The 15,403-nt window shown below is 45.4% G+C and overlaps 1 protein-coding gene across 2 annotated transcripts; it reads left to right on the top strand.

Annotated features, from left to right (window-relative positions):
• The first annotated feature begins 12,622 nt into the window (after positions 1–12,622).
• LOC105039857 (dormancy-associated protein homolog 3) lies at positions 12,623–13,896 on the top strand. Of its 2 annotated transcripts, none has more exons than XM_010916168.4 (3): positions 12,623–12,819; positions 12,931–13,101; positions 13,477–13,896. In XM_010916168.4, exons 1-3 carry the CDS (start codon positions 12,705–12,707, stop codon positions 13,599–13,601), a joined length of 411 nt encoding a protein of 136 aa, XP_010914470.1. In that variant the 5' UTR covers positions 12,623–12,704; the 3' UTR covers positions 13,602–13,896. The 2 variants fall into 2 exon arrangements, with proteins under 2 accessions (XP_010914470.1, XP_010914472.1); XM_010916170.4 differs by having other exon boundaries at positions 12,625–12,819; positions 12,940–13,101.
• Positions 13,897–15,403: the final 1,507 nt, after the last annotated feature.

Genomic DNA, 15,403 nt, shown 5'->3' on the forward strand with positions numbered 1-15,403 from the left:
TTTAGATATTTTTACATTGTGATTTCAAATCTATATTTTTTTTTATTTTATTTATTATAACACTCTTTTTTTGTCAAAAACTTATAAGTTCAATCATTTTTGATTAAGTATGATAATTATTGGGTATAAAATAACCCCAGCCAAAATTCGTAAGAGGCCAACCCTCCCAGGACTCTTCTGGCTTCCGACCTTGTGCGGCATCTTTCTGAACTCCCCCGACCGTCTGAGCTTTCACAGTACCATCCGGACTCCTCCAGCAGTCGACCTTCCATAGTGTCTTCCAGATTCCTCCAACGGACGAACTCCTATCGTACCCTTTGGACTTCTCCAACAATGAGCTCCTTCAGTCATCTATTGGACTGCTCCAAATGCTCTCTGGGCTTCACTATCAGCCGATTTTCTACAGTGATCGACTACTCTCCGAATCTCTTCCAGACTTCTTCCTGTCACGATCGACCTTACTCCGAGCTTCTTCCGGACTTCGTCAATGTTCGGGCTTCTCCAGCAGCAGGACTTCTACAGTAACCGGACTCCATCCAAGTTTCTACAGTGGTCGACCGCCTTTCGAACTTTAGCCGAGCTTCTACAATAAGCGGTCTCCATCCGGGCTTCCACGACAATCGGTCTCCATCCGAGCTTCTATAGTAAGTGGTCTCCTTACGGACTTCTGCAAGAATCGGACTCCATCCGAACTTCTACAGCGGATGAATTCCAGACGAACTTCTACAATGGACGGGCTCCAGCAGCCGAATTTCTACAGTGACCGACTGTCTCCTGTGTCTTCCGTACCTCTCCAGCCATCAACCTTCAACAGCGCCAACCGGACTTCAACAGTGCCAACCAGACCCCTCCAACAGATAAATTTCCTCCGGACCCCTCCAGCGGTCGACCTTCCACAGTGTCTTCCAGACTCCTCCAGCGGACGAACTTCCACAACACCTTCTGGACTCTTCTATCGGTCAACCTTCTATAGCACCTTCCGAATTTTACTATCAATCGACCTTCTGTCGGATTCCTCATGCAACCGGACCTCTCCAGCGAACAGTCTTTAGACAAGCTTCTACATCAGACAAATTTCAGACAGACTTCTCTAGCAATCGGACTCCAGCCAGATTTCTCCAACAGAAAGTTTCCGTCCGAACTTCTACAGCAGATGACTTCCTTCTGCAGCATCAATGCCTAAGGCACCCAACAATAGTTAACCCGTCAGCAACCTCGGAAACATCCGAGCTTCTTTTAGATTGCTGAGACAGAGAGCTATTCCACTCCACTAGACGTCCCAACCGAGCTTCAGCCGTTCGGCCCGAACTCTCTGACAAGTCGCAATAACGGACACCACTCCACTCTCTGTAACAAACTCCACGTGGCCCCACCACTCTCCGACAAGTCGCGACAACGGATACCACTACTCTTCGTAACAAACTCCACGTGGTTCCGAACGGCTCACTATCAGGCTGTTACGGACGTCGCTGTCAATCGGTTATGCTCTCCCGTCTATAAAAGAGACCCTCCAGATACGTTCTCCTCTAAGCTCTAAGCACTATCTCTAAACTCTGCTAAAATCCCATTCGAGTACTCCATTTTTGTTGAAGCAGAGTACTGACTTGAGCATCGGAGGGTCTTGCCGGAGCACCCCCAACTCTGGTTTAGACTTTCCTTGCAGGTCCCAGCGGTGGCCGTGATCCCCTCGACTCCAGCTTCTCCGATGTTGCTCCTTGGATTGATTTTGATGATTACAAAGCATTTGAGGGGATTATTAATGATTTTAGCTTGGAAAAAGATTTATTGCATTTCAGGGACAAAATCGTAATTTCATCAATACCTGATTCAGAAGCCTCAAGAATAAGAACAAAAGACGTGCAGTCTACTGGAGAAAATTTCAATATTTTTAGAATTATATTTTACAAGAAAATCAGATTTTTTATTTGTGAGTCGACCCCATGAGTCGACTCATGGCTTAAAAAGAGCTGAACGGCACGCTGAAATTTTGGCTGGCACTCTCTGTGAGTCGACCCTATGAGTCGATCCATTAGCATGAGTCGACCCCATGAGTCGACCTCTGCTGCTTTTAGACCAAAATTATAGAACCATTATTTTCTGCTATTTTTCTACAGAGGTCGATCCTATGAGTCGACCCATGAGCATGAGTCGACCCTATGAGTCGACCCCTATGACGGAAAAGTTCTGCAATGGATAGTTTTTAATCCGTTTCAATTGTATTTAATGCTCATTTAATATACTCTAATGGTTTTATTTCAGTCCAGATTACTCTCCACCACTATTTGAAGATATATCAAGGAACTTAAAGGAGGGAATCAAATATAGAGAAAAAAAGAAGGGTTTTGAAAAGAGGATTTCAAGCATACATTTCAGTCCTAAGCAAGAGCCCACTCAAAGTATTCAAGAAGCTTTTAATTTAAGTTCACCAACTTCTCAAGTACTCATTCAAGTCTCCAACCACCTTAAGAAAATCAGAAAGAGCTTTCTTCTATTTGAGTAAAGTGTATTTAAAACTTCATTCGCTCATTAAAGAAGTTTCTTTTGTATTTTCTGTGCTGTTAATTGCAATACTCTTTTTGAGTTATTATTTTTATTTTGGAAGGGTTCCAAAATATGGGAAGGTTGATCCGAACCTTGAATCAAACTGTATTGGGTTGGCTTGTACTCCAAAAACAAGTGGACTAGCTTGGGATAGCTAGAGTCGGAGTTTTCGATGAGTGTATTTAGGTTGAATACAAGTTAGTGGATTGGAATTCTCAAGTAGGAGCTTGGGGAGTGGATGTAGGTGCAAGGTTGGCACCAAACCACTATAAACCCTCTTGTTTGTGTTGTACCTAATTGCTCTTCTTTAGAACTTCTTTATTCTCTTGCATTCTTGCTTTCAACCATTAACCTTGAATCAATTACACTCTTCTTACTTATCTTGCTATTGTTAAATAATCTTCATAAATTGAAAGTTAAGTTTAAAATTTTTTAGAAATCCAATTCACCCTCCCTCTTAGGTTGCATAGCTGGGCAACATCCGACATCGGCAAAATTCTGCACCAACAGAATTGACGGTAGAGGAAGGGCCTGTGTCTTCACAGGACCCTTGTTCTTAAAGGAGTACTCAACGGGACTGTCTCCGATCATCTTCTTCGACATCTTCTTCTTCTTCTCCGACTAGATCCCAACCTAATGCCTCCCTGAAAGGCATCCACCAGGTGATCTACGACCTCCATGGACAGATCTCAGTAAGATCCGCAAGCTCTGGTCTCGTCTCCAATTTTTCAGGCTCCTCCTCCTCTGGCAACGGCAGTCGATATGGAGCAGTTCGACCTGCTGGTTCAGCAGGTCAGGAGTCTCACCGAAGTGGTGCAGACCATGCAGCAGCAGCAACAGCAGTCGCAGGCATCTGTGCGGCTGGAAAGAGCATCGTCGGAGTTTCAGAATCTGACGATCGGGCAGCCCACTTGGGCCAGTCGCCCTGTATCCCCCAGAAAGGGGAAGCAGAGGGCGGAGAGCCCTCTGTCTGATCACGATTCCACCCTCGGAGGGTCCCTATCTCCGTTCTGCTAGAAGATCCTCGAGATTCGCGATCCAGAGGATCTCCTAGATCAAAGATTCCAAGAGATAAACCGACGGATCGAAGAGTTCCGCCATGCTCCCCTGCTTATGGTGAGGATATCTATACTGACCCTCCTTTTTCTTAAAAGATTATGCAGGAACCGATCCCGTCGAACTTCAAGCTCCCTCAATTTGAGAGCTATGACAGGACCTCGGATCCGGTTGACCATCTGGAGGCCTTTCGGACAATGATGCTGCTCTATGGTGCGCCAGACGCCATCCTGTGCCGAGCTTTCCCATCTACCTTGAAAGAAGCAGTAAGAAATTGGTACTCGGCATTGAAGTCGGATACTATCTTCTCCTTTGATCAAATGAGCCACCAGTTTACGGCTCATTTCGTCAGCAGCCGACGTCCCCGGAGAAGTTCGGAGTCCCTCATCAACATCAAGCAAAAAGAGGGAGAATCCATCCGAACTTATGTCAACCATTTTAACACCGCTACATTGGAGGTCTGGAACTTGGATCAATCAGTTACAATGGCCGCCCTGAAGAGCGATCTTCAAAAGAATGAACTTCTATTTTTTCTGGAAAAAAAGTATCCCAGGGACTTCGCTGATTTGCTGGCTCAGGCCGAAGGATATGCTCGAGCAGAGGAAGCCTTCAAGCTGAAGGACGAGGAGATCGTGAAGGAGCGGCAGGCGGGCGACTCCAGCAAGCCCGCAGCTGAAAAAGGGTCGAGTGAAGCTCGGCCACATTCTCGAACTCTCTCCGGACACAAACGTGTCTGAACTCCCCCCTAAGTTCGTAGGCAGAGAAGCCCAGACTGCAGAGTTCGATGGAGCTCTCTCCCAAGAAGATTCCACAGCTACGCTCCTCTCAATGCTCCAAAAATTCAAGTGCTGATGGAGATCAGGGAGCAGCTGTCAAGGCCGGAAAGGATGCGCACACACCCCGAGAAGCACAACCCTAATAAGTTCTGCCTCTATCATCTGACCATGGCCACGACACGGAGGAGTGTATTCAGCTTTGAGACGAGATCAAGGAGCTCATCAGACGAGATCGGATCAACAGATTCATCCGACATCGATCTGAAGGTAGAGAAGATCGATCGAGGGCCCTACCACAACCAGAGCTGTCAAGGAAGGAAGAACAGCCTGAAGATCGACCTCCAATCAGAATCATCAACATCCTCTCTGGAGGACCCCGGTGGGGAGCAGCCAGTGGATCGGCCGGACCGTCCAAGCGGCAGAGGACTGAAGAATCTATAACCTTTACTGAAGAAGATGCCCAGAAGATTCAATTCTCCCATAATGATACGATCGTAGTTTCTTTAAATATTGCTGACTATGATGTACGCCGCATTCTTGTTGATAATGGAAACTCGACTGATATTTTATTTTACGATGTATTCTCAAAAATATCCATTTTGGATGATCGATTAGGGCCGATAAGCTCCCCATTGGTAGGATTCACTGGCGATGCTGTGCCAGTGGAAGGAGAATAACTTTGACCGTAGTTGCAGGTCGGTGCCCGAAATAATCTAGAACGCAAGTGAATTTTCTAGTAGTAAGGGCGTCGTCTGCCTACAATGCAATACTCGACCGACCTGACCTCAATACCCTCCGAGCTGTAGTATCGACCTACCATTTGAAATTGAAATTTCCTACAAGCCAAGGGGTCGGAGAGGTCAGAGGAGATCAAGTCCTGGTAAGACACTGCTATAACATAGCCTTACAAAGAAATGGTCAGTCTGACCCCTGTCCGATTGATGGATTAGACACCCACGATGACCTTACTGAAGAACGGGGTAAGCCAATTGAAGATCTTGTCTCAATTCCTTTGAACGATGGGAATGAAGGGCACGTAGTGAAGATCGACTCCAACCTGGGAGAAGAGGTACAGATACGGCTCATCAATTTTCTACAAAAAAATATGGATGTTTTTGCTTAGGTTCCGACGGACATGTCGGGGATTGATGCGGAAGTCATGAAACACCGTCTAGCTGTTGATCCCAAACATCGGCCGATGAAGGAAAAAATCTGAGGTCATACACCAGAAAGGCAGAAGGCAATAGCTGAGAAAGTTGATAAACTCCTAAAAGTCGGGTTCATCAGAGAAATCAACTATCCGAACTGGGTCTCCACTATGGTTCTCGTCAAGAAGTTGAACGGCAAGTGGAGGATGTGTATAGACTTCAAAAAGCTGAACAAAGTCTGCCCGAAGGACAGTTACCCTCTACCCAGAATTGACCAATTAGTGGATGCAACCTTGGGCCACGAGCTTCTCACTTTTGTGGATGCATTCTTCGACTACAATCAAATCAGAATGGCATCAGAGGATGAAGAAAAGACTGCTTTTATCACTGATCGTGGTCTTTACTGTTATAGGGTCATGCCTTTTGGCCTCAAAAATACAAGGGCGACCTATCAACGGCTGGTGAACAAGATCTTCAAAGAGCAGATTGGCCACAACATAAAGGTCTACATGGACAACATGCTTGTAAAAAGTAAATCCTCAATGAACCACATCACCGACCTTGAGGAGACCTTCAGCGCCCTCCAAAAATACAAGATGAAGCTGAACCCAACTAAGTGCGCTTTTGGAGTAACCTCAGAAAAATTCTTGGGCTTTATGGTATCGGGACGTGGGATCGAAGAAAATCCGAAAAAGATTCGTGCCATCCAGGAAATGACCGTCCCGAAGTCAATAAAAAAAGTTCAGCACCTTACTGGGAGAGTAGTAGCTCTGAATCGCTTCGTCTTAAGGTCGGCCGAATGGTAGTTATCTTTCTTTCAGACTCTCAAGCAGCCGAAGAACTTCTGTTGGACCACTGAATGTCAGCAAGTGTTTGAAGAATTGAAGAACTACCTCGGCTCACCTCCGCTATTGGCAAAGCCCGAACCTGGAAAGGAGTTGTTCCTGTGCCTGACGGTCTTCCCTATGGCTCTCGCAGCAGTTCTGGTTAAGGAAGAAATAAAAATTCAACGGCCGATCTACTACATAAGTCAAGTATTGAGAGACATCGAAATCAGGTACACTAAGTTAGAGAAACTAACTTACGCCCTGTTGATTGCAGCCTGAAGGCTTCGATCTTACTTTCAAGGGTACACTATAACTCTGCTCACCGACCAGCCGATTAAGGCAGTTCTGCATCGAGCGGATGCTTCCGGAAGGATAGCGAAATGGGCAGTCGAGCTCATAGAATTCGACATCAACTATCGACCTCGACCGACGATAAAAGCCCAGATATTGGCAGACTTTATAGTGGAATGCACTATCCCGGAAGAAGCCAAACTTGAACGAGGTAAAGCTGACAACCCAGGGCTCCAGCCAAACTCTCCCGAGGAAAGAACAGATCTCCCTGATGGTTTTTGGGCCCTCTATGTGGACGGTTCCTCCAACATGTTAGGCGCGGGCGCGGACTTGATCTTGATCAATCCGGAAGGAATTATCGCAGAGTACGCACTGCAATTCAATTTTTTTGTGACAAATAACGAAGCAGAATATGAAGCTCTGATTGCAGGACTGAAGATCGCCAAAGAATTAGAAGTAGATCGGCTACAAGTCTACAGTGACTCCCAATTGGTGGTGGGACAAGTCAGCGAAAACTATGAAGCTCGGGAGGACAGTATGGCCAAGTATCTTGAAAAGGTAAAAGAGATCATCTCTGCCTTTGACAGCTTTGACATCAAGCAGATTCTAAGAGCAGAAAATACCAGGGCCGATCTTCTCTCTAAGTTGGCTACACTGGCTCTGGCTGAACTACCCAAGAAAGTCTTCTTCGAAGTTCTGAAATATCCAAGTACGGAAGAACCGCAGCTTGTAATGGAGATCAGCCATGAACCCAGCTGGATTGACCTACTGATTGCATACCTCAAAGACGGGGTTCTTCCTCATGATGCAAAAGAAGCTCGGAAGCTTAGAAACCAGGCCTCCCGATATATCCTTTATGAGGGCAAGCTGTACAAGAGGTCGTACTCTTTGTCCCTCCTGAAATGTCTCCAGCCTTCCGAAGCCGACTTTGCCTTGTGGGAGGTACATAAAGGAGTCTGCGGAAGTCACCTGGGGCCAGATCTTTATCCCACAAACTGCTCTGACAAGGTTATTACTGGCCTACAATGTATCACGACTCCATTGAATATGTCAGAAAATGTGATCGGTGTCAGAGATATGCGAATATCTAAGACAGTCCGTCTCCGAACTTACACCTTTGAGTGCCCCATGGCCGTTTGCACAATGGAGAATGGATATCTTTGGACCTTTTCCCATGGCGTCCGGGCAGTGGAAGTTCCTTCTGGTGGTAATTGACTACTTCACCAAGTGGGTCGAAGCCGAACCTTTGACAAAAATCACAGAAGCTAAAGTGCAGGACTTCGTTTGGAAGTCAATCGTTTGTAGGTTCGGCTTACCCAAAACTCTCATTACTGATAATGGACGATAATTTGCTGGAGCAAGGTTTGCTGAATTTTGTGAGGACTTAAACATCTCCCATAACTTCACGTCAGTAGCCCATCCGCAGACAAACGGCGAAGCCGAAGTGACCAACAGGACTCTGTTGCAAGGAATTAAGGCGAGACTTGAAAAAGCAAAGGAAACTTGGGCAGACGAGCTTTATCATGTGTTATGGGCGTACCAAACTATCCAAAGACTGCCCACGGGGGAGACTCCCTTTGTCTTAGCCTTCGAAACAGAAGTCGTTATCCCGATTGAACTCAAGCTTCCGTCGGTGCGAGTCGTGGCATTCGACGAGCAGCGCAACTCACAGGATCTCAAGGCCAACCTCGACTTGTTAGAAGAAAAGCGGGAGACCGCTCAAGTTCGGATGGCAGCCTACAAGTAGAAAGCAGCCCGATACTAGAACTCCCGGATCAGGAGCAAAGCCTTCAGAGTGGGGGACTTGGTACTTCGGCGAGCCGCTGTTTTACAACCTCAGAACCAAGAAAAACTTGCCCCAAACTGGGAAGGCCCGTATGAAGTCAGGGAGGTAGTTCGGCCTGAAACATACTATCTAAAAGAGCTCGGAGGAGCGGACCTTCCGCGACCATAGAATTTGAAAAATTTATGAATGTATTATCGATAACTTTGCCTTAAATAAAAGTTTCATATTCGCATATCTTTTCTTTTGACATGAGCTTATAACGACAGGGAGTAGCTGCTTCAGACAATCGAAACTAAGCGTGTTAGGAACAGGAGGAGAACCTCGTCCTAACATGAGCAAAGTCGAAGACCCGGTTATTAAGAGATCGGATGGGGGTAGAGGCCATCGCAACGACCCTTATGCGCTCCCACAGCCATGTTAGGAACGGGAGGAGAACCTCATCTTAACATGAGCAAAATCGAAGACCCGATTATTAAGAGACCGGATGGGGGGAGAGGCCCTCATAATGGCCCTTATGCGCCCCCACAGCCATATTAGGAACAGGAGGAGAACCTCGTCCTAACATGAGCAAAGTCGAAGATTCGATTATTAAGAGACCGGATGGGGTGAGAGGCCCTCGCAATGGCCCTTATGCACCCCCACAGCCATGTTAGGAACAGGAGGAGAACCTCATCCTAACATGAGCAAAATCGAAGACTCAGATATTTAGAGATCGGATGGGAAAAGAGACCTCCGCAACGGCCCTTATGTGCCCCCACAACCCTATTAGGAACATGAGAAAAATCTCGTCCTAACATGAGCTGAAATTGACTGTGTCGGGAACAGGAGGAGAACCTCATCCTGACACAAACGAAGACCTGATCGTTTAAGATCGGATGAGGAGAAAAATCTCCTCAATGGCTCCTCTACACTCCTACAACCTCGTTAGGAGCAGAGAGAAAACCCTTGCCCAAATATAAAAAAAAAAGAGAGAGAAAAAGGAAAAGCGACAAGCTATGCTAGAGATAAGAAAAAAATGAACTACATCTAAGACACAAGGGACCTCGTCTCAACGAGGAAAAAAATTTTTGTCAAAAATTCTCAGTCTCTAAGGGAGAACCCAACACTAGCAGGAGAAAATAGACTTCCTCAAAGTAACGAGAAGTTCGGGCCCCAAGCTCGAACACCGGGAGAAAGCATCAAATTCGAATGGCCTTGAAAAGACCTTCGATCATGAACAAAAAGGGCGAATCAACGCGATGATGATCAGGAACCTTCAAACAACGTCGATATCGAATAAGACAAAAGATAAGAGAAGCTCGATAAATGACAACTCAGAGCAAGAATAGACAAAGTAATGAGAAAATTTCTTTTCATTTCATTAGTAAAGAGAGCATTACAAAAGTCTTTGAAGGTCAAAAAAAAATAAACAACAAGAAAAGAAAAAAATACATGGAACAAAAAGTAAAAGAAGCTCTAAGGAAGCTTGGCTTCTTCAGACTTCGGACTCTCGGTTCTAGCCATTATCAGGGATTGCTTTAAGTTCTCAACTTATTCTTCCAGTTCCTTCTTTCTTAACAGCATCTCCCGATACATTTGGTGAAACCGTCGGCTTTCGCCCTTCGATTTTCGAAGCCACTTCCTCAGAACTTCGAACTCCGCTTCTGCATCCTTGACCGCCTGCTGCTCATAGGCCAGCTGAATTTTCAGCCATTGCAGTTCGACCTTCTCCTTCCCAAGGGCTACGAATAGTTCTTCCATAGTCCCCCTCAAGGATCGGAGCTTGTATCCCACTCGTCATGGCAGATGACTGACGACTGACAGAATCATTATTACGTCGTACCTGAGCAAAAAATCTTTTCGGATCGTCTCAATTTGAAAAGACTCCAGCACCGGCGCGCTAAACGCCAAAATATCTGAAAACAATCGAGTACGAAAATCAAGGGGGACAACTTCGGCTGTGAAAATTTCTCTGTACTTCCTTCATTCGAAATCCGAACTCGAAAGTAGGGGGACTAGTGTTGGGTATAAAATAACCCCAGTCGAAGTTCGTAAGAGGCCAACCCTCTTAGGACTCTTCTGGCTTCCGATCTTGTGCGGCGTCTTTCTGAACTCCCCCGGCCGTCTGAGCTTCCACAGTACCATCCGGACTCCTCCAGTAGTCGACCTTCCACAGTGTCCTCCAGATTCCTCCAATGGACGAACTTCTATCGTACCCTCCGAATTTCTCCAATAATGAGCTCCTTCAGTTGTCTATTGGACTGCTCCAAATGCTCTCTGGACTTCACTATCAGCCGATTTTCTACAGTGATCGACTACTCTCCGAATCTCTTCCAAACTTCCTCCTGTCACGATCGACTTTACTCCGAGCTTCTTCCGGACTTCGTCAATGTCCGGACTTCTCCAGCAGCAGGACTTCTACAGTAACCAGACTCCATCCAAGTTTCTATAGTGGTCGACCGCCTTCCGAACTTCAGCCGAGCTTCTATAATAAGCGGTCTCCATTCGGGCTTCTACGGCAACCGATCTCCATCCGAGCTTCTACAGTAAGCGGCCTCCTTCCGAACTTCTGCAAGAACCAGACTCCGTCCGAACTTCTACAACGGATGGATTCCAGATGAACTTCTACAATGGACGGGCTCCAGCAGCTGGATTTCTACAGTGACCGACTGTCTTCTGTGTCTTTCGTACCTCTCCAGCTATCAACCTTCAATAGCGCCAACTGGACTTCAACAGTGCCAACCAGACCCCTCCAACAGACAAATTTCCTCCGGACCCCTCCAGCGGTCGACCTTCCACAGTGTCCTCCAGACTCTTCTAGCGGACGAACTTCCACAATGCCTTCCAGACTCTTCTATCGGTCAACCTTCTATAGCACCTTTCAAATTTCGCTATCGATCGACCTTCTGTCGGATTCCTCATGCAATCGGACCTCTCCAGCAGACAGTCTTCAGACAAGCTTCTACATCAGATAAATTTCAGACGGACTTCTCTAGCAATCGAACTCCAGTCAGATTTCTCCAACAGAAAGTTTTCGTCCGAACTTCTACAGCAGATGACTTTCTTCTGCAGCATCAACGCCTAAGGCACCCAACAACAGTTAACCCTTCAGCAACCTCAGAAACATCCGAGCTTCTCTTAGATTGCTGAGATAGAGAGCTATTCCGCTCCACCAGATATCCCAACCGAGCTTCAGCCTCCGGCCCGAACCCCCGGTAAGTCGCGACAACGGACACCACTCCACTCTCTGTAACAAACTCCACGTGGCCCCACCACTCTCCGGCAAGTCGCGACAACGGACACCACTACTCTCCGTAACAAACTCCACGTGGCCCCGAATGATCCACTACCAGGCAGTTACGGACGTCGCTATCAATTGGTTACGCTCTCCCGTCTATAAAAGAGACCCCCCAGATACGTTCTCCTCTAAGCTCTAAGCACTATCTCTAAACTCTGCTAAAATCTCATTCGAGTGCTCCATTTCTATTGAAGCAGAGTACTGACTTGAGCGTCGGAGGGTCTTGCCGGAGTATCCCCAACTTCGGTTTAGACTTTCCTTGCAGGTCCCGACGGCGGCCGTGATCTCTTTGACTCCAGCTTCTCCGGCATCAGTGAAATTCTGCACCAACAATAATAATGCAAATAAAGTTACTTATAGATTTGTTATTTATTGATTTTGTTATTTATAATCTAAATCTGATTTGATCTGAATTCGGACTCATACCGAACCCATATTTTATGGATTAAAATCAGATTATATATGGATACAATCCAATTCGAATAATTTATTGGGTTAAAAAATTTAATCTTAATTTTAATTTAATTTGATTCGATTTGATTTAATTTTTTATTAAATTAAATTAAAATTTAATATTTAAATTTGATCAAAAAATTTGTATTGAATTAGAATCACTAATGATTCAATCCAATCCATGCCAATCTATTTGCACCCTAAGAACCTTCAACCCCGGTAAGATTTAGAAAACTCCAAATTTTACCGCTACCGATTTAAAAGCGACCGGGCCCCTCCACGTGACGCAATCCAAATACGTCCGGACATGAACACGTGGCGCCATCTTAGCTTGTGATCAAGCGGCCCATTTCAATCCTTTCCGATGTACTGCGTATCTTCCACGTCACTCATTCAGATCCCATCCAACGGCCAGACTTCTCCGATCCGGTGCAGATCTGCTCCCCCCATCCCTCTATAAATACCTTTCCAAGAACCACCTCCTTCTTCCCTTTCGGTTCTCCGAAGATCTCTGAAACCCTTCTCGTTGGCTTTTCTGTATCCAACGCCATGAGCCTTCTCGACAAGCTCTGGGACGACACCGTTGCCGGCCCCCAACCAGACGCCGGTCTTGGCCGCCTCCGGAAGCCCTCCTCCCTCTCTCTCCGCCCGCCCTCCGCTCGAGGTCCGGCGAACTTTTTTTTTTTTTTTTTTTTTTCCTTTCCTTTTCCTTTTTTCAACGTTGTTTTGAGATAGATCGGGGATCGAGATCCTCAGATCTGACTCGTGGTTGTAGTGGTGACAGATGAGGCGGCGGCCGGCGAAGGGAGATCGTGCGGCGAGGAGGAGGAGCCGAGGGTTACGAGGGCCATCATGATAAAGAGGCCGGGAGGGCGCCCGTCGCCGGCGAGCTGGACTCCGCCGTCATCCCCGGCGGGATTTACTCCTCCGGCCTCCCCCTTTGCCGGTAAGAGCTTTGGACATTTTAAGTAGCAGAATAACGTATTTCCTACTTCTTGGTAGCACTATGAAAGCTCCCGGGGATTGCGAGGGAGCTCGAGGGCATTTTGGTCGCTCGAGCATTTGCGAAACGCAACGGGAAACGTTTTTTTTTTTTTTTCCTCCTCCCTTCCTTCTGCTCTACTTGCTTGTAGGTGTGGCCGGATCATCTGGAAACGCGTTTCTGGGCGAGGGCATCACGCCCCGGTTTCTTCTTTAAGAAAGATCTAGAAGAGCTCTTCTGGCCTGCTGCTCGTTCTTTTGCTCCTATTTAGTTTGGTCATTTACTTTTATGTTTCAAATTTATATGATCTCATTTAACTGACCGTACGATGGTGATCAGGTGGTGGAGGGAAGGAGTGGAACCGGTTTAGGAGGAAATACGAGAGAAGAGGAGGAGGAGGAGGAGGAGGAGAGGTGGTGGGGGTGGAAGGGGAGAGTACTTCTTTTCCTCCGTTTGAGGTGTGAGCTCTCCATGGGAGTTCATTATCTGGACCTACCCTCGCTCTCATGAGGGGAAGACACAAAAATGAGAGAGAGAGAGAGAGGGTAGGTTTTGTATGGTTATAATGGTAATATTATGGCTCTTGATAGCACGCATCTTGCGTGGTAGTGTAATAAGAAATGGGATCTCTCTTTGCACGCGAAAGGGTTGTGTTCTGGAAATTTGAGTGAGAAAAGAGCAAGTGTCAAGTCGAACTTTGTTGTCCTCTGTAATATGTTTGGTTGGCGTAGTCATCAAATCTGAGTTTGTTTGCATGTATGTGCATAATTTCTTGCTTGTTTTATTTTTTTTCCTCCAAATTTAGAAAAAAAATATTTATTTATGCACTATTTTACTTAATTCTCAGTTTAGTTAAGCTGGTATAGGTGCAAGCTGCTCGTGAGCTAGCTCGAGTTTCAAGCTTTGTTCAACTTTGACTCCAATTAGCTTGGAATATTGATGTATACATAATTCATATATACATGTTGTTTTAATTATTATTACAATTATAAGATTAAAATATAATCATGATTATTATTTCATAGTATGTCAATGAAAGTTTCAGAGCTCTTAAATTCTTATTAGCTCTTCTAAACAAGCTGTTCACAAATAAAACTAATGAGCTAGCTTGAGTTTCACCCGAATAGAACGAGTCTGGCTACAATTAGGCCTAGCCTGGCTCGTTTTTCCCCTCTAGTTGTGGAGGTTAAATCTGACAATTAATCGTCTCATGAGTAATCATGAAGAAAGCCATGTGGCAAAACAGGAGAAAAGGAAAGAGTTTGGTGCATTACTGGAGAAGGTAATGACTCGAATCATGTCTGTCGATGATTGGCGCAACGGTCATAATTGGATGGGCTCCAACGTCATATGCATTACAGAAGGCCCATCCAATCACCATCACCATGCCAATAATGAATTATGGAGGATTTGTCTTCTAATCACAGCCCTAACGATAGTGACTGGAAGACAAGTCCTTCCCAGGCAAGTTGGGATTTGAGAGGAATCGAATCCTTGAATAACGTTAATCACTGGTACTTACCTCCTAACCAATGAATAATTTTATCCTCTGTTCGGTGGATGCTCTCATGGTTGGTCAGATACAGCTGTGGAAAAAGTGAAAAACGGGAGAGGGATTGAGAGCTTTGGATGGTTAAAATTATTCACCCTTCTCATGAAATATTTTTAATCTAGCTAAATAATTTTTTCCACTTATTAACCAAATACATTTATTTACTATTTTTTGAGTGATGTTTCATTTATTAGTAATTTTATCAACTATTTAATGAACTTCTAAATGCTGGCCTAAGCGTCCCCATCCAAAACTTCTAGTTGGCTTGGCCTTCGAAAGATTGTGGCGTTCTTAGGGATATTGAGCAGGAATCTTAGGAGTTTTTTTTCCTATACGATTCGGATCAGCCCACTCCAAAAAGCCTCGGGTATAGGAAATATAGTCTATGCCTTTTTTTTGCACTAGTCTAAAGCCATGAATTTCATGGGATTTTGGGTTTGGATATACAGACAGACCTTTAAGAAATTTTTTTTTTTTTGGTCTACTCTCTTGGATATATTTATACTAAATGTGTATGGATCATCCGATTCAACTTAAAAAAAAAAAAAAAAAATTACGGCCAGTCCTTCTAAGAATAAGCTGTACTATGGAGAACTATAGTATTCTACTATTGCCACGTCAATTGCGGCATTAGTATTAGTACGGTAGTTTGCTCTGCTCCATTAGGTAGTTGATATGATGTGATCTCAATTGGATGGATTTTATCTAATCTTC

The sequence above is a fragment of the Elaeis guineensis genome, chromosome 1, assembly GCF_000442705.2.
Source record: "Elaeis guineensis isolate ETL-2024a chromosome 1, EG11, whole genome shotgun sequence".
Taxonomy (NCBI): Eukaryota; Viridiplantae; Streptophyta; class Magnoliopsida; order Arecales; family Arecaceae; genus Elaeis; species Elaeis guineensis.

Excerpts from the sequence above, each read along its gene's own strand:
- LOC105039857 (XM_010916168.4), top strand. The coding sequence starts at position 12,705 with ATGAGCCTTCTCGACAAGCTCTGGGACGACACCGTTGCCGGCCCCCAA. Across the intron at positions 12,820-12,930 it reads CCGCCCGCCCTCCGCTCGAG|TGGTGACAGATGAGGCGGCG; the intron begins GTCCGGCGAACT and ends TCGTGGTTGTAG. Across the intron at positions 13,102-13,476 it reads TCCGGCCTCCCCCTTTGCCG|GTGGTGGAGGGAAGGAGTGG; the intron begins GTAAGAGCTTTG and ends GATGGTGATCAG.